The sequence below is a fragment of the Physcomitrium patens genome, chromosome 10, assembly GCF_059467195.1.
Source record: "Physcomitrium patens ecotype Gransden chromosome 10, ASM5946719v1, whole genome shotgun sequence".
NCBI classification, from domain to species: domain Eukaryota; kingdom Viridiplantae; phylum Streptophyta; class Bryopsida; order Funariales; family Funariaceae; genus Physcomitrium; species Physcomitrium patens.
The window spans coordinates 16,568,246-16,596,010 of record NC_143419.1 but is presented as its reverse complement, the minus strand read 5'-3'; the positions used below and the strand labels follow the sequence as shown (position 1 = coordinate 16,596,010).

The following is a 27,765-nucleotide window of genomic DNA, read 5'->3' as shown; positions in this document are numbered from 1 at the left end:
GATAATAGACATTATGTAAGGTAGCATACAAATGGTTTTTTAATTCACCAATATTAAAACAATACACTAATATTATCATTTAACATTAAACATGTGGGTATTTTATTAATTACATAGCAATCATTAAATAACATTCGTTAGAAAATATAAAAAATAAAATTAAAGTATTTGTTAGAACACTATTTATCAAAAAATCCAATATGCTTTGCTTAAGTACATGGTTCATAAACATGAAATTTTGATATTTCAAACTGAAATAAATTTTAAGTACATTCTATTCAATAAAAAATAGAATCCATGATTCCTTTTGTTGTGTGTTTTGTGTAAAAATCTTCATATATTTTGCATGAACATCATTTTATACCATGTATGTGTGCAAACGTTGTTACATGTGCAAAGACAAACAAGAAACCAAATAGAAACAATGATCACCTTTTAACAAGTAAGAGCTTCATTACATTTCCCAATTAGTATCCATTCCTTTGAAATTCAAAACTAACACCCAACAAAGGGCTTCTAAATTTTCTACTTCACTGGAAGACCTGAGATGACATACCCTAGAAGTACACCTAAACTTTCGGATACTGTAACAAACACAAAACAACCAAATCAACATACGATCATTTTGACATGAAATTTTCTACTACACTGGAAGACCTGAGATGACATACCCTAAAAATCCAACAAAACATGGGAGTCTTTGTTGGATACTTGGTTAGCAGATTGATTCATATGCTCACTAAAAGATTGAAGGAATTCCATAGAACCACGCATCATTGGAGTATGACACAAGAGTATAATCACCACAAGAGAATGAGCATCGTTTTTCACCACCCGTTGACAGAAGATTCATCCACCAGTATGTCGACCAGAGATCCATAAAAATCTGAGGCGATGGTCTCGAAGAACTGGGTCGCACATTCTCACACCTGCTTTTCTCAGAAAACAGTGCTAATATCGGACCAATGTGTGGCATATCGACTTCAGAGGTGGCCCTCACCATTTGTCTAGTTGCATAGAAAGTTCAGAATAAGGATCTAGCTCTGCAACACATGCTTTGTTGCCAAATCCGTTGGGCAATTCTTCTGGACGGCTTCGTCTTGTTCGCTCCTTCTTTCAAAAACTCGAGGTTAGAAGTATAGAACTTGGTCATGAAGGTGGTCAGACTTTCGAGGGTTTGTGTCGCCACAGGATCAACTTCGTAGGTCCATTTTACCCAGGTCTTGCCCTCACCTGCATCTCCCAGCTGCGAGAACGTGTGTAGATGAGTACTTGGGATGCAGTTAGTTGCTAAACAGATAGAGGCATATCAGTGTTGTTTTGAGGGAATGGTTGGGCTTTGAGAGACAACTTACTTGGACTTTGGCGATATAGTCTTGGAAGCCGTCGCGGAACACGAACTGGTTCTTTTCCATAATATAAGACATGTACTTCTGTGCATGGTCCATTTCTAGCAATCTTTCGTATACCCAGGTGGTGCCTGACCCTTTGCAGTAGCGCACACAGCCGACGTCATTGTATGGTCCAGCTTCGTGCGAGCATATACTGATCGTGGGGACCCATTTAACAAGACCCAGGAAGTCGGACTGCAAACTCCATGCTGCATCGACGTTGCAGTCGAGGGTAAGGTGCACGCCGCCGCTCCATCTCTCCTTCGACGGTTGAGTAGATTCTTCACTCTTGTCTTGTGGTGAAACTTCGCTTGATGGAAGAGAGTAAGTTTCAGCGTTAGCAGAATCCCCTGGCGAAATTGAAATCGAGATTGTTATTCTTAGATGCGTTACAATCAAAAGGCTAGAGATTTTTGTGTGTTGGTGTACATTGGTATTGACATGGTCCCGAACTTAAATCCCTCTCCATCGCACATTTCTCACGATCCGCGGACTGTATAGTTTAGCCCTATGCAGTGAATGTTCATGTAATGGATTTGAAAAGAAATAGCGATCAAGATGATAAAAATGCCAGATAATCTGTCGAACCTGGCTTCACCTCCTCGGAAGTAAAGGAGTTGGAATCTGGCATCACCTCCTTGGAAGCCATGGAATTGGAGTGAGCCGCAACCCCCTCGGAAGCAGGGGAATCGGAACCTGACTCATGTTGTTGTTGTTGTTCTGACATGTTGTTCCCCTCGGAGCTACCCGCAAAAACAGCACAAAAGCACGAAAACAACCCTAGGATCGTAATATTAGTCCTTTACACCTACCACCACTCACACTAATGGGATTCAACGAGATATTCGAGGGAATGATAGACACCCAGATTTGCAGATCACGCGCAAAGCTCAACATGCTTTGGACCTAGCATAAAGATTTGGAGATACTAGCAAGACGGCTACTGGGTTCAACCAATGGTACCGTTCACAATGACTTCTAGCATTTAGGCTTCGGAATACCAATTGCACAGCGTAGAAAAGGAGCCACCATCAATCAGTACCAGGGCCACCTCCGGAAAAAAGTGATTGGTGACACCGGACACACGAACTTTGCGGTACTATTTGCACATGGCGAATAGATATAGCAGTACCCGAGGAATCTCGTCCAATTCCAGGATATATTACTCGAAGTACCTTACGCCGAACATCACGCTGACGCCGAAGTTTTCATTTGTTGATGTCGATGTGGTCCAGCGACGAAGTCAAATCTGGCTTGGAACGTAGTGTGCTCCGAATCACAGCGAATCGATTCCTTCACTCCGTCCACACTTGTATGCGTCGCTACACATATGACTCCAGGATCTGCAGCTTTTCTTTCAAGTGCTGGACCTGGCTTCGTTGTCGTAACATTCATCTGCTGTCAACCCAACTCAATCTTCCCGAGAAATCGCCGAACCTATCAACACGACGGTGGAACGTGATGCTTTGTTTCATATCTGTGTGTGTGTGTGTGTTTTTTTTTTATTATTTTTTTATTTTTTGTTATGTTAAGGCAAGATGCGGTTAAGGGTGGAATTATATTGAGAATCCGTGTCTTCTATCCATGAGGTTGGATATTGTATATGTGGTGGTGCTTGGGATTCAATGAAATATGCGCATTAGTTTGCGTGAATCTGTGCCTGTTTTTAGAGACAAACATACACACGCGCAAACAGTATAAACACAAAACATATAAACAAACAAACACACACACACAAACACACAAACGGTACACAAAAATAGTATGGGTTTGATTGTCTGTAACGTAATACTATTTAAGTCATTTAAAGTCAGTACTTTAATATTGGTTATTAGTTACGCTGACTACCTGCTGTCTGATTCATGAACGCCAATTTCTGAAGATGTGGATAAAGTGACCATTGATGAAATATTTAAGAATTTGAAAGGGATATGTGTGGTTTAGTTTCTTTTGACAAAGAATAAGTCATGTGTTAATGGAATTTGATGTTTCATTTTGAATGAGGAGGGTTTTTATTCAAATATAATTGCAAATAACCCTATTGATCACAGTTCTTATATTAAAAAAATACAACTCATTCTAATCTTATAGTACATGAGTGTGCATATATATATATATATATATATATATTTCCCTATATGGAATAACTTTCTTGCTCGCTGACTTCTTTTTATTAAATAATGGGTATTTTCCACGTCATCCCGGCTTTATTAATTGGGTGTGGCCTACTGTCGTTTATCTCATTGATGACGTGGCATTGAGCAACAAAATCTGGAAACGAAAGGCTTTAATGAATATCTCAAAGGAGGCTCTAGTCAGATTTTCCACGTGTCACTTTACTATGAGGTGGTAATAGTCTTAATAATAATATAGGTTGGTAAGTGTGCTCATGTTGTCTGGGTAACGACTTCCATTACAATACACGCGACCAGTTACTTCTAGTGCATCTACCATATGTACATGTACAGTGCTTTCAGAACTGGAGATGAAATACGGTGTGAATGCATGTATGTATGTATGTATCATATTTCAGAAGCTTTGAAATTTCATGCATACACGCTCTCGGACCTCCTCAACACAGATTCAAAAATCGGTTTCAGCTCGCCACTTGCCGATCCGGAAACATTATATTCGTGGCGGCGATCGCCCACAAGATACTTGGATTTGATACAGACCGCCGCACAATTGTTGTGCGGTGTCGTTGATTCAGTAATGCAGACAATGCTTGCTTGCGTGGGGGTTTCTCGGAGCGGCAGCTGCCCTTCGATGGTCCATTTTCGACGTTCGACGTGTTGGTACCTGCAGCTGAGGGTTTGAATGTATGTGTCCGTGCTGCTGCTGCTGCTGCTTAGTAAGTCGGTTTCTGCGACACGTTGATTATAGTTTGTTCTCAGCTATTACTTGCACAGGATTCGAAGAAGTTGCGATTGCATGAGCTTGAAGACGTTTGTGGCTGTGGGTGGAACTTGGTTGAGTGAGATCCATTTTGATGTTCAATTGAGCAGAGTGGAGGAACGTTTTTGATTTTTTTTTTTTTTGATTTGTTGTTTTTTGCGGCACTGTTTGTACAGCAATGGCAGCTGGAATTGCTCGGTATGGGTCGGATGCGCTTCTCTCCGTGGAAGCTGACAATGTCCTCATGAGAGAGCCCTCGAATGATCCTGTGTACCGGGAGGACTCTCGCGAACTTTTGCACGGTAATGCGTTTCTTAATGAAGAGGAATCTCCATATTTCGCAGCCGGTTATCCGAATGGTGGCAATTATGAATTAACGAAAGATTCAAGAGCTACTGCCAATGCAACTGTTGGGAACGTAACTATCGAGACAGCCCTAGTCGCTGAAAGGATTGCAGAAGTTGAGGGCGAGGATCAACCTGGAGGACCTCCGGTGCTGGGCAATGGATTTCTATCTGGTGACATAGTTACTACAGGTTAGTTTCTATTGGCTCGGTAGCCATGATTTGTCTAAATTTGTTATGGGATCTTAGTTCGCAGACATTTTGGTCTAACTTGGTACAATCACTGAAATTGGAGGGTTCGAACTTCACCACTTGAGGCTTCATAATGACTTCGAGCACGAATGGAATTGCAGTGTGTCCTTGTATCAGCCGCGGCCTTTGTTTCTTTCTTTTTTCTTTTCTCTTTTTGTTTTTTAGAACAGTTTTTCCTCTGAAATTTAATTACCACATGTACGCTATATGGTGCGTACTTAGTGATGCATTAATCTGCATCGCTTCAATTGGTGAGTTTTTGTTCTTTTTTCAGTTGTTAGCGTGGTCACATATGTAGCAATGGATATTGATGGTTGTGGCGTACACTCAGGATAAAAGGATATAAGCAACACAGACTTTGCTGGAACAAATGGCGTGAATGAAGTGGATCCCCTGTTAGACACCCTCCAATCGGATACAATTTCTGCAGTGCCAACACCAGACCTCGTTAAAGGAGTCGTTGGTCATCTCGAACAAACCGGCATCATTCCGGAAGTCATTGACCGGTTTACACCTACAACTACTGTGCGTTTGATTTACAATGATAATCTGGTATGTCCTCGACCTTGGCTTCTTTGTTGTTTAAAGAACTGATGCCTGAAGAAAATTTCAGTTGCTAAGGGTATGAAATCATTCCCGTGGAGCGCCTCAAAACGTACTGGAAAATGTCAAGTGCTGTCTTTAGTTAGGTTTGTCAAAGCAATATTGCTTGAAATCTTTTGTGCAGGAAGTATTGGACGGGACAAAAGTGTCTGAAAATGATGTGTCCAAGCAACCAAAAGTTGAAATTGAGGGAGCGTTTGTGATGCCTGGAAGCTTGTACACAATCATGCTTGTTTCATCAAGTGCAATTGGAGAAGGAAAAGAGCGTGTGCATTGGATTCATGTGAACTATCAAGGACCACAGGATATTGGTTCAGCAGGTACATCATGGCACGTATTCCTTCTGTGCAAAAATGCTGGAACATATTGTTGGTAAATGTAGAGAAAAGGCTGAACAACTACCTGTATTTGCATTTTTAATACCGAGAATGTGCGCAAAGTTTTTACAACGTATCTGAGGAGATTCTGAATCAGTGTGAAAATAAATGCTTATTGTTTATTTCATGTCAGTTATGTAGGATTAAATTTTCAACTAGTTTAGACAACTGAGAATTTTTTCTGTGTGGGGACTGGGAACAGTTATACGAGCAGGTGCAGATGTTCTGCACTGCGAGGCCCCGAAGGCAGGTAGTAACTCCAATCAACTGGTATTCTTGCTGTTTCGACAGCCTGGACAACTAGTTGTTCCTACGGCGCATTCCAACGATGAAATATCTGCTCGATCGTTTGCTGCCACACACCATCTAACACCAGTAGGTGCATTATGTTTCATGGTGGCATGAGTCAGGTAACATGTCTAAAAGCAATTCTTCTTACAATGTATTTGTACATACTAGATATTTGTAGCTACTACTGTAAATATTCTCTTGAAAGGATGAAAGTTGTCTGACATGACATGGCATTTCTTTCATGTTGGAATGGCTACATTCAGCATTTAGAATTGAACCCATAGATGTCTTTTAGACATATGCCGAATATCAAAGTTCCTATGGATTATCTAATAGCTACCCTTCTGGATCGTTTTGTAGCCTTCTCATCTCAGACAAACGAAAAGCTCGTTTTGGTCGACGCAGGAATGGCTTTGTTTTCCATTTATTTTGTGCATACATTGGATGGCAGCTGGGTTAGAATTCTAAGGGAGATATCTCACATGGGCTGCCGTGCCAAAAATATTTTTAATTCAAATAGTTTGAAAAAATATTATCCTTGGAAATACGAATTTGAATATTTTGAACCATGTGTTTTTCAAAAAATATTTTGTGAAAAAACTGAATTTTTTATTTATATATACAAGAATATAACAATATTTTCCATTTAAATGGAACAGAAAAGAAATTATACTTAAAATTACAAATTGTAAATCAAATACATTCCATTGGCCCACCTGTAACTTATGATAATTGCTTTTAGAAATAAAATTTTGACGTTTTAAAAAATATATTGATAAACATTATTAACCAATAATTTAGCAAAAAAATGAAATTAACTTATGTTTTCAGTGGAATCTATAAAAAGAAAATTACACCTTCTTCAGAGTTTATTTTATTTTCAAAAAAGATATTTCAAATAATTATTTTGACTTTTGATGGAAAAAACATATAATTTTATAAAATCATTATTTTAAAATACTACATTTTATATCTTGAATTTTAACTTAAAGTAAAAGCCATTAAAGTAGAAAGATGAATGAATGAAGATGAATAAAAATTTGAAAAACCAATAAGAATACCATCATTGAAAATATTAGAATATATAATGATTTGTATAAATAGAGAAGGTAAAATATAGGTTTTGATCTATATGTAATAATAACATCAATTGTAGATCTAAAACGTCTTTAAAATTATCTTCTTTTATTTATGTTCAAATATATATATATATATATACAAAAATAAAAAATAAAAAAATTGCCAAAACAAACATATGTTTGTTTTTGTTATCTTAGGTTAAATAAAACTTTGCAAGGTGATTTTTTTCTACTTTGCTTGTTTGTTTCACTTTTCAAAACTAATTTTTGTTGGTATATATATTGTTGTTATGAAACAAAGCAATCTTAATAAGGCCTTGATTGTAGTTCAAATTAAGAACGGCCGTAACTATGTCTTATTTTATTTTATGATTCATTTTGTGAGGTTTCTAATGCTGGCATTGTTATTATAAAGTCCTAGGCTATCAAAATAAAGTCCTAATTGTAGCATAAGGCAGGAATAGCTGCAGTTGTATTACATGGCTATCTTGCACTACTTGCAATATTTATGCTACACTTATGGTACTATTCTTTGGTATCTTATATCTATTTTTCTTTCTTTTTGCATTTCTTTTTGTCTTTTTTTCTCTTTGGCCTGAATGCTCTTGTAACCAATCATCTTGATCACATATTTTGTGAAAACAAATGTCTTATCTATTTTTATGTGGACATTTTTTTACATTTTTTTTTAATTTTAATTTTTTATTACTAATTGAAATATGATTTTTTCTATTTCTTTTTCTTTTTCTGTTTAGTGACCTTGATCTTTATCTAAACTGAGATTGTTATAAATTGCAAAATTTTATATTTTTTTAATGTCAAATTAACAAAAGCCACTTTCAATGTGCCACCTTTACATTGTTCTTATAGATAATTTGTTAGATTACACACAATTAATGTAAACCTCAAATCATTGTTGTTTTATTGCCAATAAAGGTATTTTAAACTACAAAATCTTTGTATTGTTAGTAATACAAGACAAATCCTTATTGTAATTTCTTTAATATAACCATCGTATATTAAATTTTTTTATATAGAAAGTGTATTGCTATTTCATAAAATTCTTGTATAACACCTTAAAGTCTAGGAATTTCTATTTGATGTTTATAAATATTTTGTGAAGAGTTGGAACAAAGATCTCTCTAATTATGTTTTATTCTAATGAATTACATAGAAAATTATAATTTTATGTTAGTACATGTATGTAGTTTGGCTGGTAAAAGCAAAGTCAACAGAGTGTATGTAAAGCTGCTATATTGATGTATTATTCATATATATTCCAAACCGTTTTATAGTTGATGTAAAATTAGACAATTAAATATTAATTTAAATTTTACAAATTTGTAATTGTCTATGTATGAAAATTTCTTGTACACATTTTCCAAATGTAATTTTATAATTGGGTTTTATTAAAGAAGTTTTTGCTAGCTAAAAAACAATATTTAACACCTATGAACATAGTATATTTTATACATAGACAATTACAAATTTGTTGCTATGACAAAGTGGTGATTTTTATTTTATTAAAATTAACATTCCTTTAATTAAATTCAATTTTTTATACTATACATCTGCTATCATAAATTGAAACAAGTTTGATAATGGTATTCAAAGAAAATTATTGTAATATATATATATATATATATATATATATATATATATTATTTTTCAAATATGTTAGTTAAGTCTTTCATATTTATATTTATAAACTTTAAAGATGTAACAAAAACATAGTTAACAAGGTAAACAACTTAATCATTTATTATGTGAATATAACTAAATTGCAGTGAGGTTGTGAAGAATTCCAACAATAGTAATTATTTGAACAACTTTTGTAATCTTTTTGAGCATAGAAAGCAATCCTTTCATTTAATTGAATACTTTTATTATTTTATTATTTTATTTTGATTTTTTATTGCCAATTCAATAAACATGAGACTTTTATCAAATTATAAAATATATGTGCCACACACACAATCTGGATAATGTTAAATTTTGACTGTTTGTAATGTACTAATAAATCAAATGTACCAATACACTGCACATACTTTGCATTTTTGGCTATATCAATATATTTTTTAACAATACTATAATACTAAATGGTATTATTATAGATTCAGGGAATATGGAAATCTAATAACATGTTACATTTACTGAACAAGTGGAATAAAAAAAATTGCTAAAATATATTATAATGTGAAATTCAAGAAATAATTACAGGAATAGTATCCTTCAACATTTTTTTAGAGAAATTCTACAATTACACAAACGCCTATAATTACATGACCATTCTTTGGGTTTTATTTTAATTTTAATTTTATGTTTAAATTATTAGATATTTATTTTTTTAATTTACAAGAATTTTCTCTCTTAAGAAAATCTTGTTTATATATCTTTTAGAAGATACATAAGATCCAAAAAATATTGAAATCCTTCTCCTAATTTGGAAAATACTTATTTACATACTCTTATATTTCTAATGTCACAAAATTTTAACTACTTTATACCTATTGTTTTTGAAGGATGGTTTCTAACTTTTATATACATAATTTTGTAAATGCAGGTTCTAACATTAAACTACAAATTGTTTTATTGTAGACTTTGTAAAAATTAATTTCATGTAGATGAATTATTAATACAATAATACATGCACTACAAAAGCTAGATTTTATAATTACACAATGTTTTGTTGGCTAATTTGGTAAAATAAGATAATTTTGGTTATTGTAAAAATAGGGTATTACTAATGCCACCACAATTTTTGCAAGGCCACCACAACTTGCAACCTACTCAACATATGTATTTGATTTTCTGTATTCCAAAAAAGAATTTCTTAATTATTATTAAATTATATAGAAAATAAATTTATTTTTAATAAAAAATAATCAAAATTTTAATATACATATATATATTAAATAAGAATTACTTTCTTATCTAATTACTTTCTTATTTAGCATTGATTTAGGGCATATGTGGCATGTGCTGAATAGAGGATTATGATATAAATAGCAAAAATTATGGTGGCATTTGTAACATTCTAAAGATATTTATAAAATAATACTAATAATATTAATAAATCTACTTTCATTTCTTTTTTTACAAGGAAATGAGAAAAAATACATAATTTATATTATTAATATAATGCATTATATTAAATTATAATATTGAATTTACTATTATATTATGTTAGTTCTTATGTAATAGAATGTTTGAAATTTTTTTTGTTGTAGGTTCTTGTGAATAATTTTGAGAATACGTTTTCTAGTTCATTTCTTAAAGTTCAAAATAAATTGTATATTTCAAATTTAAAATAAAATTTAAAATTATAAAAACCTGAATTAGATTCTATTGATAATAAGATTAACAACCAAGCAATTAGAGAAAAGATACTTTTAAAATGAACTTAATATTATGAATTATGTTTATTTTAAAAAAAATAAGCCCTTAATTAATCTTTTAATTGCAAAAAATTAAAAGAATGTCACATACGACATATTATTTTATGATCTTCAAATAAATTGTTAATTTTTATTTGTATTTCCAAATCTTATTCTAGCTCCCACTTTGTAAAAAAATTGTGTATTGTTAGATAATATGAAAGGGCTAATAGAATTTGAATCATTTGATTTTAATTTTACAATTTCTACCAAAAATTATATCACTTTTAATATTATTTTTACTACTATTATATAGCATTAATCATCTTAAATTTTAAAATCTAAGAAATTTACTAAAATAATAATTTTTATTAGAAAGCACACAATAAAAAATTTTAAAAAAAATCAATATTATAAATTAAGTGGGAACAAACGCAAAACAAATCAAGCAATATAGACAATAGTTCTTATAAAAAAAAGTTAGAATTGAATTTCATATACAATTAGAATGCTTGTCTAATAAATGATCTCAATAGAGGTAAACAAAATAAAAGGAAATATATATATATATATATATATATATATGTTATAAAAACAAATCTTCATTAAAGTCTACTTTGTACTAAATTTAAATAATTTTTTTTCTAGTATATAAAAAATTCTACTAATTATATTAGAATTATCAATAATTATGCAATAAATATATATATATATATATATATATATATATATATATATATATATATATATATATATATATATATATATATATATATATATATATATATATATATATATATATGTGTATATATGTATATAATAAAAACTTGGTATAATCTACTAAATTATTTTGATTAAATACTATTTATAAAAAAACATAAATTTATAAGTATTTGACAAAGTTTATTTTTTTTGTTATTGCACTAATATAAGCTTATTATCCGACACTTATAAAGTATGTATACAAGATGCATTATATTTGAAGTTGAATACCATATACTTACAATATTGCAGTTAAATATAATTGCAATAAAGTATTTAAATTATGGAATAAATTTGATAAATTATGGAATAAATAAATATATATATATATATATATATATATGGAAAGAGACTATTTTTATATTTTTTATTCTTATAAAAACTAAAATTATTTTCTATTTTTTTATTTTTAAAATATAAATGTAATAATAATGTATTTAGTATATTTAAGTGTTGTAGATATTTTATTTTAGATAATTCAATAAATTTTGTAATGCTATTATGTTGTAATTTTAAATTTAATTGACATATGTATTTTATACAATAAACAAAAAATTATATCTCTAATATTATATTAATTTGATATATTATTTTCTATAAACTTTCCCTTTGGTTTAGCACAAATATTGTCTTGTTCTAATATATTATTTATAATGTTATGTGTATTACTCTAATTTCCTACAATAGTTGTTACATTAAATGTAGCATTTTGTATTTAATTATAATTATTACATAATACTATATTGTGTTGAATACAAGACATTCTTACCTATTGTAATATATATATAAGTTTAATGTTGTAGTTGGATATGTTAACTTTGTAGACTTCAAGTTATATCTTTACATAATGTAATTAACATTGAAGATGTTTATTAATTGTTAAAAATAAAATTATCTATTTCTAAAAATTTTAGATACTTGTATGGTCTAATGGTAATTGAGGATAATAAGAAAAACACCATTTTAAACAAGTACTTATGTGGGAAGTATTCTAAACAATTTATTTAAAATTTAGCATTTGTAAAAACTTTCTTATCAAGTGCTAATTGAAAAAACTTACATGCACATAAAATATTTGCTCAATATGATTGCATGCAACAATATCAATCATAGCATAAAATCATTATTTACAATTGTAATCATTTCCATGTTGTATAGATCTAAATGCCAACACAATATACACGTTGTTGACAATGCCATTGATAAGAAGCAACAACCCTAAAATGCTACAACCAGTCCAATTTTAATTAAGACTTGTTCAACATGTTTGCTTTGTTTGTAAATTAGAATGATCACGGTATTACTTAAAAACCTATGCTAAGAATCTGAAGAGTTTTATAATAGTTTTTTAAATCTTTTTTTACCAAAACTGTATATTTATTACTTATCAAAGAAATTCATCACTTGGCTTAGTTATGTTGCTATTAGTTTTCATATTATTATTATTATTATTCTTATGCACAGAAGAATTAGCAATGCTGATGTAAGTGCTACTTGCAACATTAAAGTTATCCAACTAAACTATACCGTATGACTTAAGATTTATGAAAACACTGTTGCAGAACTGAAGTATAAGACTTCATTGTTACATGTGGCACAGTACGGAGTTATTTACATAAATCAGTTTATGGATATTTGACAGGCTAAGAATTTTCCTTTTACAGAATTCTTTGATTTTTACGAGAAAAAATGTAAACATCATTTCCAACAATGGTTTTAATGTTACATATTCATAATAAATTAGCAAAATCAATATATATATATATATACTGGAAAACTTCATTAAAACTACACACATATATCGAAAAGTAAAATTACATTTAAAAGAAAGAATTAAAAAGCTTTTCCAATAAAAAAAATCACTTGTTTATATCTGCCATACAAGCAAACGTAGAACAATCTGGAAAGAAAAATAAGTTGAAATATCATAAACACACTTTATTCTCCATCGTAAACTCTTCGGTTGTCGTGTCGAAATCAAAGATTTGACACATCGAGTTCATTCCTTGACAACTTCTACTTCGGGTTTTGGAACAATCTGCGAGTGGAACCGCGTATTGTTTCAGAAACATTGAAATTTGCAATCTGAAATCGCATATGTTTTGCAATCCACAGCAGCTCAATTTACAGTGCAAGCACAAAAGCAAAAGACTTGTAGAAAGAATGAGCTTTATTCATGTAAATGTGGCTATTGATTCACAAATTGCGACACATGGATATTTATAAATTGCAATAAACCAGGATGGAAAACTAACCATGAACAAATGCCCGCCGAATGCCCGCCACGGTAAATCCTTTGTGCACGTTCATACACTTCTTCTCCGTTCTCAGAAATCACAATGCACGAATGAATACCCCTCAACCTAGAAGCAGTTTCCATGGATGCTGGTACCTTGGCGCTGCAGGATCTGGCTAGATTGCAAGACGGAAGATGTTTATACACTTTTGCGCTGGCGCCACACGCAAAATGCAATCGAAAGAATCCTGCTGAACGAATTCTCTAAAACTCGGTAGCCATTTTCTCCTCGTCCAGTTCGAAAGCTTTCCGCGCCCTCTTCAGCTCCTCGTTCATCGCCAGCAACTCCTTAACCCTAGAAAATTTCCGCGAGTCCTTCCGAACAAGGAACATGACATCCTCCGTCGTAAGCTTCCCCCGCCTGGACGCCACGTTCTGCGACTTGTGCACAGTATCCGTAATGTAATCAATTAAAATGTCCTCCATTAAAAGCACTGTCTCCGGCATCGGGTCCGGATCATCGCCGAAACCATACATCATCAGCCTCAAATCCTTGTTGAACAAACCGCGTTTCCGCTTGAGGGAGCTATCGGGCTGCTGCGTTGCGTTGGCCTTGCCCTTCCCGGATGCGCCAGCTCCTGCTCCTCCTTCAGCATTCGCAGCTGGTACCATCCCAACCATCGCCTTTGCCTCTCAACTCTAGCCTTTTTTCTAGTTCTATTCTCCACTCTTCCTCGAGTTCCCAACTGCAAATAAGAAAAGTCCACAATGTTCTATAGAAAGTGTAAGAACGGCAAACAATACCCACAATTCTGATTCAGCGATATCGATGAGTCCGACACAGGACCGTCGTCTACTTGCCCGCCATGTCTGCGGTGCCCTTGCAACAAACCCTAAAGATTCGACTCCGACCTCTGTTAGGGTTCCGAAATAAGCTGAGTTTTTAATGTACAAAGAGAACGCAGCTTTAATTTGTGGACGCTGGAATTGCTTGAACATTAATCCTGGATTGAATAATTCGAATCTAGAGTATACTTTACTTTCAATTTAGGTGTCAACTCTTTGTCACCACCATACTAATTTTGTTTTTGGTTTTTTGTTTTTTTGGTTTTTTCTTTTCTTTTCTTAAAGACCATTTTTATTTTCTAAATCTATTCAAGTATCGAAAACAATGATGAGATTCAAAATAATTCCAAATAGTATTTAAGAAGAAAAAAAAATACAGTAAAAATAAACAATAAGAAGTAACAGAGAATATAAATAAACGAACCTTGTGAAAAAAAAATTAAACAGGTGGTCACAAAATATACATATCTATTTGTGTAATTAATACATAATTGTATTGTGGGTTGGGTATTTCGTTGAAATGAAATATATATATATATATATATATATATATACAACAAAATATATTAAATTAATATATTTTGTTATATATTATATTAAACACTATGTTTGTAGTAGAACAATTGGTCCATTGACCTACAAACCTTTATTACATATGATTAATTTTATTAATTTAATATATTATTAATTGTTTTAGCTTAGATCCTTCATCCTATTGTGTAAAAACAAAAAAAATAAAGGTTGAAAGGATCATATTGTATAAATTGTAAGTTGAGTGTTTTTTTCTGTCTTTCCATGAGAAATGAAAGTAATTGTTGTAGGATACAAGGTAAAATATATAAAGCATAATATTTAAAGAGTTTCTTAATGCCACATCTTAATTTTGTTAAAGCCACCATGTTCCCAATCTCTATTTCTTGTCTCCCATTTTTTGTTCCCAACCCCCTTCTCTTCATCTCTTATTCTAGGAGTTAGATTGGAATATACATTTCAAACTCCTTTATAATTATCTTTGATTATTTGAAGAAATACTATTATATAATTATTTATTATGTTTTTGAAATAAAAAATATATATAATTTTTTAAAATAGTGATATTTAATTTTAATAATGGTAGACTAAAAAGTGAAAGAACATGGATTATTTACAAATTAAAATCAAATAAATGTAAGATGAATATGAGAGCAAAGAGCCAACTCTATTTGTAAAAATAATTTCTAATAAATTTTGATAATTTATATGTTTTTAACTATTGAATATTATATTATAGTAATCTCAAAGAATATAAACAAATAAAATTAATATAAATTATGTTGTAAAATATAATGTCCCCCCCCCACCCAATCCCAAAACAAGGGACAAGAACAAGAAATAGGAGACATGGGACTAGAAATAGAAGATAGAAATAGAGGATGTATGGAACTTATCATGAGATGGCAAAGGGGAGTGTGGTTTTAACAAATTTCAAAATTTATTATATTTTTTCAATACATTCATGTCTTTTTGTTTGTTTTTATTTTTATTTTTATTTTGGGATAAATTATGTTAAAATATACATTTGAAGGAGTTGTATTTTGCATAACTAGATGCAATAAAATTATGATGCTTAGTTTATTAGCTTTAGCTTGTATTAATTTGATTTTGTTTGGAAACATAGTTATTTGCAAAAGGTGATGCAAAAAAATTATTTTGAAGTTTTACTAACTAAGTTTTAACTATCATATTTAGAGAGACAATACTATACTAAATTTTATTTAATTGTCAAGCCATATGTATTATTGAAAAATCTTTGGCTTTTGTTATTTCTATTTTTTCCAAAAACAAGCTCCAAGAATGAGCAACCAAAGGATCTTCATATATTTTAATATGATGGATTTTTTTAGTAAATATTACTTGTTAAAGAGATAAGATTAGCCATAGGTTGTATAGTGCCCAAAAGAATGAAGTTGGTAAGAGAGATTTGTCTCTTGTTATTAGATACTATTTATTAATCAACATTCATAAAACATATAAATATTATTTTTGGTATTTTTAGATTAAGTAACAAACAATTACTATTAATTAAGAGAAATGTTAAAGTAACCCACCCTTTTACTAAATCAACCCATCGTATTGTTACCATCATTAGAAAAATGGATCATCACCAAAATCAATTATGGCCCTCGTCTCAACCTCCTTGTTCCCAGCCCTACTCCCTCCATTCCCAACCTTCTTCATCCAAATCCCTCATTCCCCTTGAGATAGTACTTCATTACTTCATCAAATTTTGCATTGAAACTAATAAAACAAAATATTCCATCTATATTAATGCAATCAAAACAACATTTGTTTATATATAATCTGTCAAATTCAAAGCCTTTTACTTGAATACTATTACAAGAATTTTTGAGAATAATAGAATCTACTTGGCAGTTGACTGTGAGCTGTATACTTGGGAGTGAGGACCCAGCTGGTACATAGTACAGAAAGTACTAATAGGTTATTGCACAAGAATAATTAACAAACCCTAGATCCTAAATTATTCATAAATAATTTTGTGTATTTTTATTTATTTACTTATTTACTTATTTATTTAAAACCCTAAACCCTAAATTATTCATAAATAACTGTGTGTGTGTCTGTGTGTTTTTTTTTATTAAACCCTAAACCCTGCACTCCTCATCTCAATATTTCGGGGACTTCCAACAATCAGTCACCCGCGATTAGGTTGCTCACAAAAATCAATCTGATGCATCTATCCAAGTCTGCGATGACGGACCGATGAAGTAAAAACGAGTCAGAGTACGAGCTGAGAACCTGTTTTGCAAAATCGATGCAGGTGTTCTTAACTAACCAAATTGCGAATGAAGCCTTTGAGCTTGAGCTGTGAAAATCTCACTCGATTTTCACAGAATTCAATTGGACTCACCAGTCAAGTAATCGGGGAATTGAGAACGAGGCATGGCGTGTCGGAGGCAGAGTCCTAGCAAAGCGGAGCCAGGAGGAGGGAGACGATCCATCAACGCCGCTCTCGCGCCTACCGATTAAACGCCAATAGGTAGTGCTTGCCTTTGATTGAGGGATGAATCTGCGTAGCTGTCGGTGTTTTGGAATTGATCTCCTCGGATTCATTTTTGGTTCTGGAGCCGGTTCTTGAGTAGCACGATACGTAATTATCGTAATTCGGAAGTAGTTTTTGCGATGGGGATTTAAGGTGTGCTCTTGCATTTTGGAAGAGAGTAACTGGTGGCATTGGCATGAGTTTATGTTTTGCCGTCGCGAGTTTTGGAATGTGGAGGATTTCGATGGGATGGTTTCCGGGGCTAATGATTGTGTAGGGGTTTGTGTTTTCGGAGGGTGTCGTGTGTGGTGGAGGATTGGCGTTGAGCGATTGAATACCTGAGGGGAATCGGAGAAGTAGAGTTGGTGTTGTCCTCTGGCAGAAGTTCTACTTTGATGCAACTGTGGAGCCATGGACTCGAACTATAGCCAGGAGTATGGTCACTCGAAGCGAATTTCGGTGTCTTCCCAAGGCCTGAAGCGAAAGCCAAGCTCGACTCTGAGAGGAGTGGAGCAATTAGATACTCCTCTTACCACAGAGGAATCCCCCGCAAACTCAAACAGATTACGAGCTCCTACACGTACTGGTGATGAGTCATGGACAGAAGAGTCTGTTTGGAAAGTTTGCTTGGCTGCGCGCATATGCAACTCCCTTATGGTTCAAACATATTTCAATCCAGATGAGCATTGGCAGGCGCTGGAAGTCGCTCATCGTACTGTGTTTGGGTGAGTGTTTCCGCGATTTTATGGGATAAATCATTTTATTTTTAAATGTGATTGAAAATGTTCTTTCCAGTCTTTGATAAGATGTGGACAAAATCCCTTCCCGATAGTTCAATGTACGTTTACCGCGTACAAGAGTTCACATGTAGGATGTGATCCTGTGTCCTTTAAAGTAATACCGCTAGATAGACCATACGTCCGGTGCTCTACAGGGTAACAAGCACCTCACCAAACACTAGGGCACGAATGGTACGCTCTAGTGTTTACTCCTGATCTAAAGTCTTGCATGTGATTTAAAGCGGAGCACTATTAGATCAAATGTTGTAGGATTGTGTTGATTGCCGTTGTTAATCTGGTCCACAAATGGCTTTGGATTTTTGGAATATGTATGAGTTTCGTAGGGGGTTAGCTGCAGTATATTTTGCCAATATTTAGCATGCTCACCTTTCATTGAACCTTTGGTGAAGGCTTTTTTGAACTTGCAATTCAGGTCATTATCTTACGTTGGCAAGTGGATTGTACATCAGGTATGGACATCTGACGTGGGAGTGGCAACTAGGACTTCGGAGTTATGTTCATCCATTGATTTTTGCAGTTCTTTACAGGATACTGGCTGTGCTTCGCCTCGACAATTCCTGGTTTATGGTTCTCTCTATTTACTTCTTATGATATGGTCGAGTGGCTCATTTGATATAAAATTTCACTTTTATAACCTTCTCAGTGACTTTCTAATCCACTGATTAGTTACTCCAAATGAACGAACATTTTCTTCATATGTAGTTTAACTCTTTCAGTCTTCTTATGATTTATTTATTTGTTTTGTTTTAAATCAGACGAGAACCCCCCGGTTGTTTCAATCAGTCTTTGCTGGAGTTGGGGATGTATACTTGTACAAACTTTCTTATCGCCTCTTTGGTGAAAGAGTCGCTCAATGGGCTGTATCCTCTTTTCTCATTTGCATGAAGTCAAGAAGCTGGCAATCTTTTGGTCACTTTTGAGCAATATTCTGCCTTGTGTTCTTTTCTTGGTACTGCGTTACGTGTTCGAGAGGCGCAGTTAGATTGATCGTAAAGTTTGGTGCTTGTGAATGTTGCCTTGACATGGATAAAAAATACCAGCTCTTTTGTCAGCTATTGAATTGGTTCAACTTCTTTTGTATGCCCCGCACATTTTCAAACTGCATGGAGACGGTGCTGACAACAATAGCCCTCTACTATTGGTGGCCATCTTCTGCAACAAGGTCACGAGTAGGCTTTTTGACTTCACGGCAGCTGGGAATTCTCTCAGCAGGTTTGTCGTGTGTAATGCGACCTACAAGTCTAATAATCTGGCTTTACGTTGGAATAGCTCACTTGCTAGAAACGATTACTAAACGGCAGTACATATTTGAAGAAGTTTTGCCAATTGGGTAAGATATGAGTATATTCATATATATAATGCCTTAACCTTCGTTTTTTAAATGTTCAATTTTTTTGGTTTGAGGTAATTTATTTTCATATTTATGGCTCTGTCGCCTTGCACTAGGCTTTTCGTATACGTTCTCGTAGTATGTTGGCTTCTTAGAATAGTTTTCGGAGTGAATGTTGACTAGAGAATTTCATTATAGCAAACAGAAAAAGTCTGTTGGCTTTTCAGATGCAAGGTGATTATTACTAATTTCTATTGGTTGTAGGATTGAAGAAAACAATCCATAAATGTATGTGTGTGTGTGTGTGTATATATATATATATATATATATATATATATATCTAGACGGATAACAGCTAGCTGTGGGTGAATTTGCAGAGCGCTTTGCCTTGGATTGATGACTGTTGTGGACCGCATTATGTATGGCGAGTGGACCTTTGTGATAGTTAACTTTTTAAAATTCAATTTTCTGTCTGCTGGAGGATCGTTCTACGGAACTCATCCATGGCATTGGTATTTTTCACAAGGGTTGCCATTCATGGCATTCACATTTCTTCCTCTGTCTTTGGCGGGGATCTGGTGGTCTCAGCAATGGAAGTTGTGTGGCTTGATTGCGTGGGTGTTGGGTATCTACAGCACTTTGGGTCACAAAGAGTTCAGGTCTACCACCTTCGCGATCTTTTCTTGAATTCAGTGTTGGAAGAACCATCTGATGTCAGTCTTAAATCATCCTCTCAGCTGTGAGATCCTTGTCCAAATTTGTTACTCATGGATACTGTGATGGGTTGGGTCCGAAAGGCTAACACTGTCCATGTGCAGGTTCATATTGCCAATTCTACCTCTGGTGATGATGTTTGCTGGATACGCAATTGCTATACTGGAGCAGAAGTGGACTCGGGAAAATGATTCATCTACACATGCTTATGGTTCACGTGGTGGGTTTTATAGGTTTTCACTTTGTTTGAAATATTCTTGACACATGATTTGATATACTTCTGGCTAATGTTAGTTTAAGAAATTTGTCTCCTTTGAGCTGTTTTGTGATGATTACTTCGGGGTTGCTTTATGGAGAATGGTAAATTAGATTTAGAATGTTGTTGTCACATACAATTGCATGCTTTTTGGTTCTTATAGAACATATACCTTTACATGCAGCACCTGGATTTTGGGCTAGAATGACCTCTGGAGTAAATCGTCTGAAGGGAAATTCAATTGAAACTCGGAATGGAGAGAAGAAAGTTTGGGCAGTATTTATGTTGTTACTTCTGACTAATTTACCAGCAGCTCTTTATACTTCTCTTGTTCACCAGGTTTCTTACTGTGTTCATCTTATTATTTTCCTGCTCTGTCTGTTATCCAGGATCGAATTGATGCTATCATTTGTTCAGTTGATGTTTTTGCCTCGGCGATTTACTAACTTCTTTGTGTAACTATAATTGAATAGAGAGGAAGCGAAGCGGTGATGAAGTATTTAGCAAGCGAAGCTCAAGCAGGGCGAGCTGAACGTGTGTTATTTTTAATGCCTTGTCATGCAACCCCTTATTATTCTTCCCTGCACAAGGATATTCCAATGCGTTTCCTGGACTGTTCCCCTAGGTACGCGATTGCCTCCCTGATCTTATCAGTTGTTTAGCAGTCGTGATCTTTTCTCATTACATTGATTGTTTCCCTCTGCCAAGGTGCTGGGACACTAGCCTTGTGCACTAGTCTGGCTGGTATTGATGAGTGCCCTCTTGTATTTCATTTGCCCTTGCTTTGTGCAAGTTCCTTTTATCTGTATTTCAGTATCCTTGGACACGTTTATTTTATTTAAGAGGCATGTACTTCATTGTTCGATTGACGAACGCCTTTTGTGCAGTGATAAGCCCGGTTATGTGGACGAGGCAGATCAATTCAAGGCTCATCCTCTTAGTTTCTTATACTCCATGTTCAGTAGCTTGAATCTGGAGGTTCTTCCTAGTCATATTGTGCTTTTTGATTCAATGGAGAAGCATATAAGCGCGTTCTTTCAGGCGGAAGGTTATGTACTGGTACATTTCTGGCTTAGCTCTTCCCTTTGCTACAAGTTTAAATCCGATTTGTTTAATCATACACCTTTTGTGCTGCTGCACGTATTTATTCCTGCAGCTTTTCCAGTTATAAGTGTCATTTCTGCATCGTATTGGCTCTTCATTGCAAAGGACTCGATTTTGATATTTCTCGTCTTCCCCCGATTTGTGTCTTGAGTTATTTGTATACAGAGAAGACTCCTATAATAGGATTAAGATTCACCTGCTTGTTTAATTCCAAGTATCCCCAATGAATTGTTAGGCGTTGACCACAGTGTGGCCCATGTATTGAGTTTTACGTATACTACTGTCTGTTATTTATGGCTAGTATGTGCTATCTTGATGCAGGACAACAGAATTTTCCATTCACATTTTCCCGTCGATCGTGAACTTCAGGGTTATGTGCTCGTCTTCAAACGAACTCCAAAGACTCCTTCTGATCACACAAGAGAACCATCATCTTCATTGTTCCCTTGATGATGCAGAGTACTTTGTGTGTAACCATACTTCTCTGCCCGACCAAAAAAATCCAGTGAACTGGTATTGTATTGTTGCAGCCGCTTATAATCTCAAGGTATATTTGCCCCAATTTTCTTACCATAGGAGAGCTTTCTTATATACCATTGCAAGATAATCTCGTTCCCTATTGATGGTGCTTATGTCAGGCTTCAACAGTCGCAGTTTCTCATTGGTATGGAGCACATCGAAACTTTGGAGCATGATTCCACTTCAGCTTGTGTATCCACCTATATTAACATTCGTAGCAGGATCATCACAGGTACACAACAGGAGCAGTACAGTCTCAGAGATGCGGTTAACCTCCCTAGAGACTCCTGAATTGATTATCTCCCCAATTTCTTTGATGGAGAAAGCTTTATTGAAAGAGATCGCTTGTGGGGACATGATGCTAGAATCATATTTAAAATGCAGCAGATTAGAACTTCTTATTTAATTCACTGTATCGCGTCCCACTGGTGGCCATGGAAGCTATTCATGCGTATGTTTATGAGGTTTGGCTAGATGAAGCACGATTAAGTGCTCAAATGACAAGAAAAGGATTTTCTGAACGTAACAGTAAAAGCAAGATATTACTGTGTTGGACTGGTGCTCAGGAACCGCCGAACAGAGGATGGTAAAACTCACATCCTTCAACCAGCCACTAGTTGTGATCAAGACCCCTCCTGTTCAGTTTCAAGTACACCCTGAACGAAGTCGTATGAAATTGGAAACGGCGTTGAAGGATAGGAAATTTTGCTCAATGCTTCGCGAAAAGGGCTAGTTCCGCAATGTACGTCAATCACAACCCTCCGTCACGCATCACTTGGTGGTTGGTATTTCACCAACGAGGAAAATTGGTCGTGGTTTTCATTTCTAAGAAAAGACATTTTCCATTATCACATGTTGGTGAATGCGTGGTTGAAAGTCTTTCTGCTGGTGCAGCAGTATCCCGTGTTTATTCAGGCTATTGAATTGAGCATGAGCTCAATCAAGTCGATTTCATAGATTGGTCTTAAGCTCGTGTCCACGTGCTCCAAGTTGCACTTGGACTCGGGTCCATGCTCTCGGTTCTCGATGAACAGTGCAAAATTGATTGTCGAAACGGACGTTAGGACCCTTAGAGGCGACGAATCTGCGCATGCAAAGAATTTCGGTTATCAACCTCTGATTGTCCTATTCGGATTCATGTGCCGACTTGTGTTGCGATACCAGTTGGACCATGTCGCAGTTGACTAACCATCCAAGATTAGGACTTCTGAGTAACAGGTCGTCGTGTTGTCTTTAAATTATAGAAATCCATGTGGGCAATAGCTGGATATGTTGACCATTCTTACCAAATCACGTGAAGTTGGTCGTGTGCTGGTGTCTACTAATAAGCTCTCGCCAGCTCAGATGGCGGAAATCACCTGAAGTTATGGCATTAATTGCGTGTCAGTATGTAACGGAATCTGCTTGAGTATCCTTACTTGGGTAGTTAAGTTGGCCTTCTTCTCATCGTTAGTGTGTGACAGCATACAGTGGTGCTGCATCAGAAACTTCACATTGGATCCAGACTTTTCTCTGCGTCTCTACCCACAAAGCAAGCTTGCTGGTGTGCTTCTCAGTGTATTTCTTCACTTTTTAACAAATACAGCGTTTCACAGATCTGCCATCAAGTTCCAGTGCTGGGTAGTGTGCGTACGCGAACTGAGACTTAATAGAATCAGTCTGCAATTCGATGTTACTTTTGTCGATACCAAGTATCTTCAACATCCATGCGTTGCAGAAGCTGAATTCTTACCGAAAGCGAACGAGTTTGGAAGAAGTGCCATCAACAACCAGTTTGGAAGGCCCTCTGTTACAGCTTTTTCACTTTCAATTACCTTCAATGCCAACGTAGTCTCAAATATCCATAACTTCATTTTTAGTCTCTTTCCCTGTAAAGAATAAGAAAAAAAGGGTGAACAAGATGTGGTTCTCAATTTTATTTATTTATTTATTTATTTTTATAGAGGATCAAACGAGGTTAACTTTTGGCCAAGAAGACTTTTAATGGAATTAAGCCAAAAAACAGAAATTCTAAAACTTAAAAAATCTTCACAGAAGCTTAACTAGTTCTGATCATCTTCTACATATTTATATTTTATGTGGATTTCAAGCAAAGCGTTGGTTACTATTTGCATATAAATTAATAGGTGCATTGTGTTACAATTCAATTAATATCTATTTACCTATATGTTCAAACATAATATTAATACATAATAATTATGTTATAATTCTATCGTTTCAAAATATTTAAGAAGATGTTTTTCAAAATATTTGCTCAGCATACATAGAATTTTTTTCTTTGTGAGGAATGAGTAGGAGCGCAGAATGCTCATCATAAATTATTGTGTAATGTACAGTAAACGGTCAATTTTATACCTGCAAATTAGAACACTACTTGTCAGAGGGCGTTAGACTTTACATTTTCCTAACACAACGCAGCCAATGGTGTGAAGACCTGCACAAAATTTATCGAGATTTGTCGTTTGATGTCTCTTTGCTTGAACATGCGCTCCATTCAGCTGAAACCCTAATTCGTAGCATTGCGGTCTGAGCCCATTTCGTGTGCCTTGCGCAAAGTTTTATGTAGCAGTACTATCGACAGTGCGACGAAGCGTAGGGATTCACTTCTGGAACGGATATTCTGGCGAATTTCGGTGGTCGCTGATGATAAGATGGAGGTGATTCGTGGCCTCCATGGCTCCCCGAGATCAAACGATGAATGGTTGGGCCCCTACCGTGTTCAGCTCGAATAACTTCACATCTTTCGCCAGTTTCGCCATGGACTCATCGAGCCTGTGGTAGTGCTTCTCGTGCCTCTGCACAGCTGTTTTGTTCCCCGCGTCGACAAATCTGGTGCATACTTCCTGCCTCTTGTTAATGGTGCCGTGGTAATGGTAGTAGCGAATCTTGTCACCTTTCGGGTAGAGATTCTGCCCGTGACGCGTGTCCATGGACATATGAATTCCGGTTGCCTCGGCGTGCCGCGCTTGGACAACGAATTTGCGATCGTAACGTATCCCTCGTTTCAAAACCTTCCGGTAGATTAGTTTCTCGAAGCCCCATCGACTGCACTCATAAAGTCAACGTTCAACCGTCAGGCTTGATTACGAAAACGTTAACACATCACTGACAAAATGAGTGCATAAACATACGCGCAACATGAGCTAGCTATCTGAGCAATATTCCACAACTGAGTTCCTTGAAAAGTTGAAGGATTGAAGAAATAGCAATGCTGCATACCTTTCGTGTTCGCCTGAAGTGGTGTTATCAGCAACACAGAGATCCTTCGCCATTGGAGTTTGCTCGATTGTAATCTGCGTAATATTTGGGTTCTCGTTCAGTACCGCTGACAAAGTTGTAGTTGGCTCGACGAATATGAACTCATCGATATCGAAGAAGAATGTCCAGTTTGCTAAAAATCGAGACCGAAAGAGGCAGTCATTCACAATCAAGAATTGATTGTGGTAGTAACCGTCGAAAATTTCCTGCTGCCTGATGTTCTGCAATGTCACCCTCCCTTGCTTGATCCAAGGCTCGATCACCTTGCGCACATCATCATGGAAGCCGCCTGAATCGTGCAGGATAAAGTGTGATCCATCCCCGAAGAGCTTCGCATGATAAGCCATCCATTCCCTCATCCGTTGAGGGCTAATGTCACCGTACACTGACGATCCACAATAAACATAATCATAAGGGAAATTCTTTGGATCGAATATGCTCGAGTTGTACGTCCCTTTCGATTCTGTGAGAACAACAATTCGTTCCGGCTGCCTGTACTGGTCGCCATAACTGGCATACAGGATCAGCTCACCTCCCTCACCATCTACCCCTACATCCTTGGCAAAATTGCACGTGATCACCACAACTGTGTACAGCTTCCCGTAGTCCCAATCGGGCAAAACCTTGTGAGGGCGGCCCTTGACCACCTCTCCTGTTGCATTTGACACCCACTCGCAAGCATAGGGTGGCTGGTGATGCGACTCTATCGGTTTTGAGGTGAGGCCAACTACGGAAAACTGACGCGGGCCTCCACGATAGGCACTCATTTCGATGTACAAGTGCGTTGCTAACCCGTGCGGCTTGAAGACCCTAAGCTCCCCGTGGCTTGTATCAATGGAAGACGCGTCAACCTTCTCATGGAGAAACGATTCTGAGAAAATCTGAGGTTGTTGGGGTTCAGACTTATCTAGCCTCTCCCAATTCTCTTGATTTGCCGGTTGTGTGCACGAGTGCTTGGGATCAAAGTCGGTGAGAGGCCACAGCTGCGCTGCAGTGAGGATGAGGCCGATTAGAAAAATCATGGTATAGACGACATTCACTCGAACATCTGGAAACGTCCTCATTTGAAACTTGATAGCTGTGTGGCATCCCAGCTCCCTCGACCAGACCTTTGCATTCACTTTCTCCGTTTCCTTCTCTACCTTAACCACGGTGTGATTCTTATCCATTTTCATGATACTGTCTGTTCGGCACAGCGTTTGCTAGACAAGTCGAGGTCACGTTACAAAACGAACTGAATAGCTGAAGTCCCAGTCGCTAATCGCTGCAGCTGGTAATGGTCATCACTCTGGATTCCACGAGGCTCTACTCCAGGCCGATCTATTTCTGAGTCACAATGGAAGACCGACTTCACTCCAAAAAATATGGACAATTGTTCTCCTCGCACAGCAATTGACTAGTTGCCTCATCTAATCTTCGCATGGAACAGAGTGTCCTACCGCGAATAGTCATATCCCTTCTATGCACATTAGCCACAAAGAGGACACAATTCATGAACCCGCATCTAGGCAGAGAAAACCTCAACGATATCAGAGGTGTAGATTCCACCCAGATCCGATCGATTGGGATTGATGCACGGTCTCCTCGAATGCCTGAAGAAACTAGACTGAAGCATACATTGAAAACTAAGAACCCTGCGTGCACAAAGGCCACAAGCTCAAACCAGGCCTACGGTCGATGAGAACCAGCTGAAACATTAAAAAGATCCCGATCAAAAATTCTGAATAACTCCAACGAACATTACATTCGTCACTTTTTGCTGTCCAAGCGTCACCGAGAGAGGAACTGTCTCCTACTGAGCAGCTCGCGCCCCTGTATACAATGCGCTAAATTTTGGATCCTCGCTTCGCTGTCCCGCCCCTGAGTTGAGCACGAATTTTGCGGCATGTGCGAGTGGAAGGTGTCAAAGCGAGAGACTTGTTACACGCAGACTTCTACACTCAGGCGGCGTCATCGAACAATCATTGCTCTGCTAGCAACATAGCAACCCCTCGTGGCATTGGTGGACACCCTGTCCTTCCAACAAAGCCCCATGAACAGAACTCTTCCTCCCCTTTGAGAAGTGCTTCAATCACAACGAATATTCGGATCGATCACAACTTGTGGCTATGGAAGTTGCCGGCCCTTTCCTTGCCATTCTCGTCTCATGAAAGAGTTTTACAACGAAAGCACAGTAAAGGAGAAGCTTCCATCTGGTAATGACACCGATGTGACTGATTCTTCCACGCAGCAGCCTGCACCGGCAATGTAGGTGTCGGTGCTTGAGCTGTTCCTACGCAGATCGACAATTG

At 35.8% G+C, this 27,765-nt stretch overlaps 6 protein-coding genes and 1 long non-coding RNA gene across 14 annotated transcripts; 3 read left to right on the top strand and 4 right to left on the bottom strand.

Annotated features, from left to right (window-relative positions):
- Positions 1-416: 416 nt before the first annotated feature.
- On the bottom strand, positions 417-2,385 carry LOC112288098 (uncharacterized). Its single transcript, XM_024531950.3, has 3 exons — positions 1,980-2,385; positions 1,356-1,741; positions 417-1,246 (listed from the first exon to the last, which is right to left on the bottom strand). Exons 1-3 carry the CDS (start codon positions 2,116-2,118, stop codon positions 1,025-1,027), a joined length of 747 nt encoding a protein of 248 aa, XP_024387718.1. The 5' UTR covers positions 2,119-2,385; the 3' UTR covers positions 417-1,024.
- A 1,587-nt stretch (positions 2,386-3,972) lies between these two features.
- On the top strand, positions 3,973-5,352 carry LOC112287408 (uncharacterized). 2 transcript variants are annotated; one of them, XM_073536549.1, is made up of 3 exons: positions 3,973-4,242; positions 4,463-4,822; positions 5,214-5,352. In XM_073536549.1, exons 1-3 carry the CDS (start codon positions 4,209-4,211, stop codon positions 5,216-5,218), a joined length of 399 nt encoding a protein of 132 aa, XP_073392650.1. In that variant the 5' UTR covers positions 3,973-4,208; the 3' UTR covers positions 5,219-5,352. The 2 variants fall into 2 exon arrangements, with proteins under 2 accessions (XP_073392650.1, XP_073392651.1); XM_073536550.1 differs by having other exon boundaries at positions 4,070-4,210.
- Positions 5,220-6,698, top strand: LOC112287390 (uncharacterized). The gene is made up of 3 exons (XM_073536551.2): positions 5,220-5,434; positions 5,610-5,805; positions 6,065-6,698. The coding sequence occupies exons 2-3, from the start codon at positions 5,688-5,690 to the stop codon at positions 6,265-6,267; spliced, it is 321 nt and encodes a 106-aa protein (XP_073392652.1). The 5' UTR covers positions 5,220-5,434; positions 5,610-5,687; the 3' UTR covers positions 6,268-6,698.
- A 6,472-nt stretch (positions 6,699-13,170) lies between these two features.
- LOC112287401 (transcription initiation factor TFIID subunit 13) lies at positions 13,171-14,539 on the bottom strand. Its single transcript, XM_024530338.3, has 2 exons — positions 13,627-14,539; positions 13,171-13,409 (listed from the first exon to the last, which is right to left on the bottom strand). The coding sequence occupies exon 1, from the start codon at positions 14,286-14,288 to the stop codon at positions 13,872-13,874; it is 417 nt and encodes a 138-aa protein (XP_024386106.1). The 5' UTR covers positions 14,289-14,539; the 3' UTR covers positions 13,171-13,409; positions 13,627-13,871.
- Positions 14,540-17,134: 2,595 nt separating this feature from the next.
- Positions 17,135-23,067, top strand: LOC112287803 (mannosyltransferase APTG1). Of its 7 annotated transcripts, none has more exons than XR_016505264.1 (13): positions 17,184-17,490; positions 17,789-18,218; positions 18,743-18,860; positions 19,049-19,153; positions 19,334-19,623; positions 20,001-20,282; positions 20,442-20,557; positions 20,778-20,932; positions 21,067-21,218; positions 21,481-21,652; positions 22,019-22,244; positions 22,336-22,448; positions 22,783-23,067. XR_016505264.1 is itself a non-coding variant. In XM_024531233.3 (11 exons), the coding sequence occupies exons 2-11, from the start codon at positions 17,905-17,907 to the stop codon at positions 22,145-22,147; spliced, it is 1,833 nt and encodes a 610-aa protein (XP_024387001.1). In that variant the 5' UTR covers positions 17,229-17,490; positions 17,771-17,904; the 3' UTR covers positions 22,148-22,270. The 7 variants fall into 7 exon arrangements, 1 of the variants encoding a protein (XP_024387001.1); XR_012218389.2 differs by having other exon boundaries at positions 17,343-17,490; positions 17,771-18,218; positions 22,346-22,448; XR_012218386.2 differs by having other exon boundaries at positions 17,343-17,490; positions 17,771-18,218.
- Positions 22,513-24,084, bottom strand: LOC149988310 (uncharacterized). The gene is made up of 2 exons (XR_016505265.1): positions 23,503-24,084; positions 22,513-23,300 (listed from the first exon to the last, which is right to left on the bottom strand). It is a non-coding gene; the product is annotated as an uncharacterized LOC149988310 (long non-coding RNA).
- Positions 24,085-24,508: 424 nt separating this feature from the next.
- On the bottom strand, positions 24,509-27,437 carry LOC112287804 (galactan beta-1,4-galactosyltransferase GALS1). Its single transcript, XM_024531236.3, has 2 exons — positions 25,436-27,437; positions 24,509-25,261 (listed from the first exon to the last, which is right to left on the bottom strand). Exons 1-2 carry the CDS (start codon positions 26,647-26,649, stop codon positions 24,904-24,906), a joined length of 1,572 nt encoding a protein of 523 aa, XP_024387004.1. The 5' UTR covers positions 26,650-27,437; the 3' UTR covers positions 24,509-24,903.
- Between the last annotated feature and the right edge of the window lie 328 nt (positions 27,438-27,765).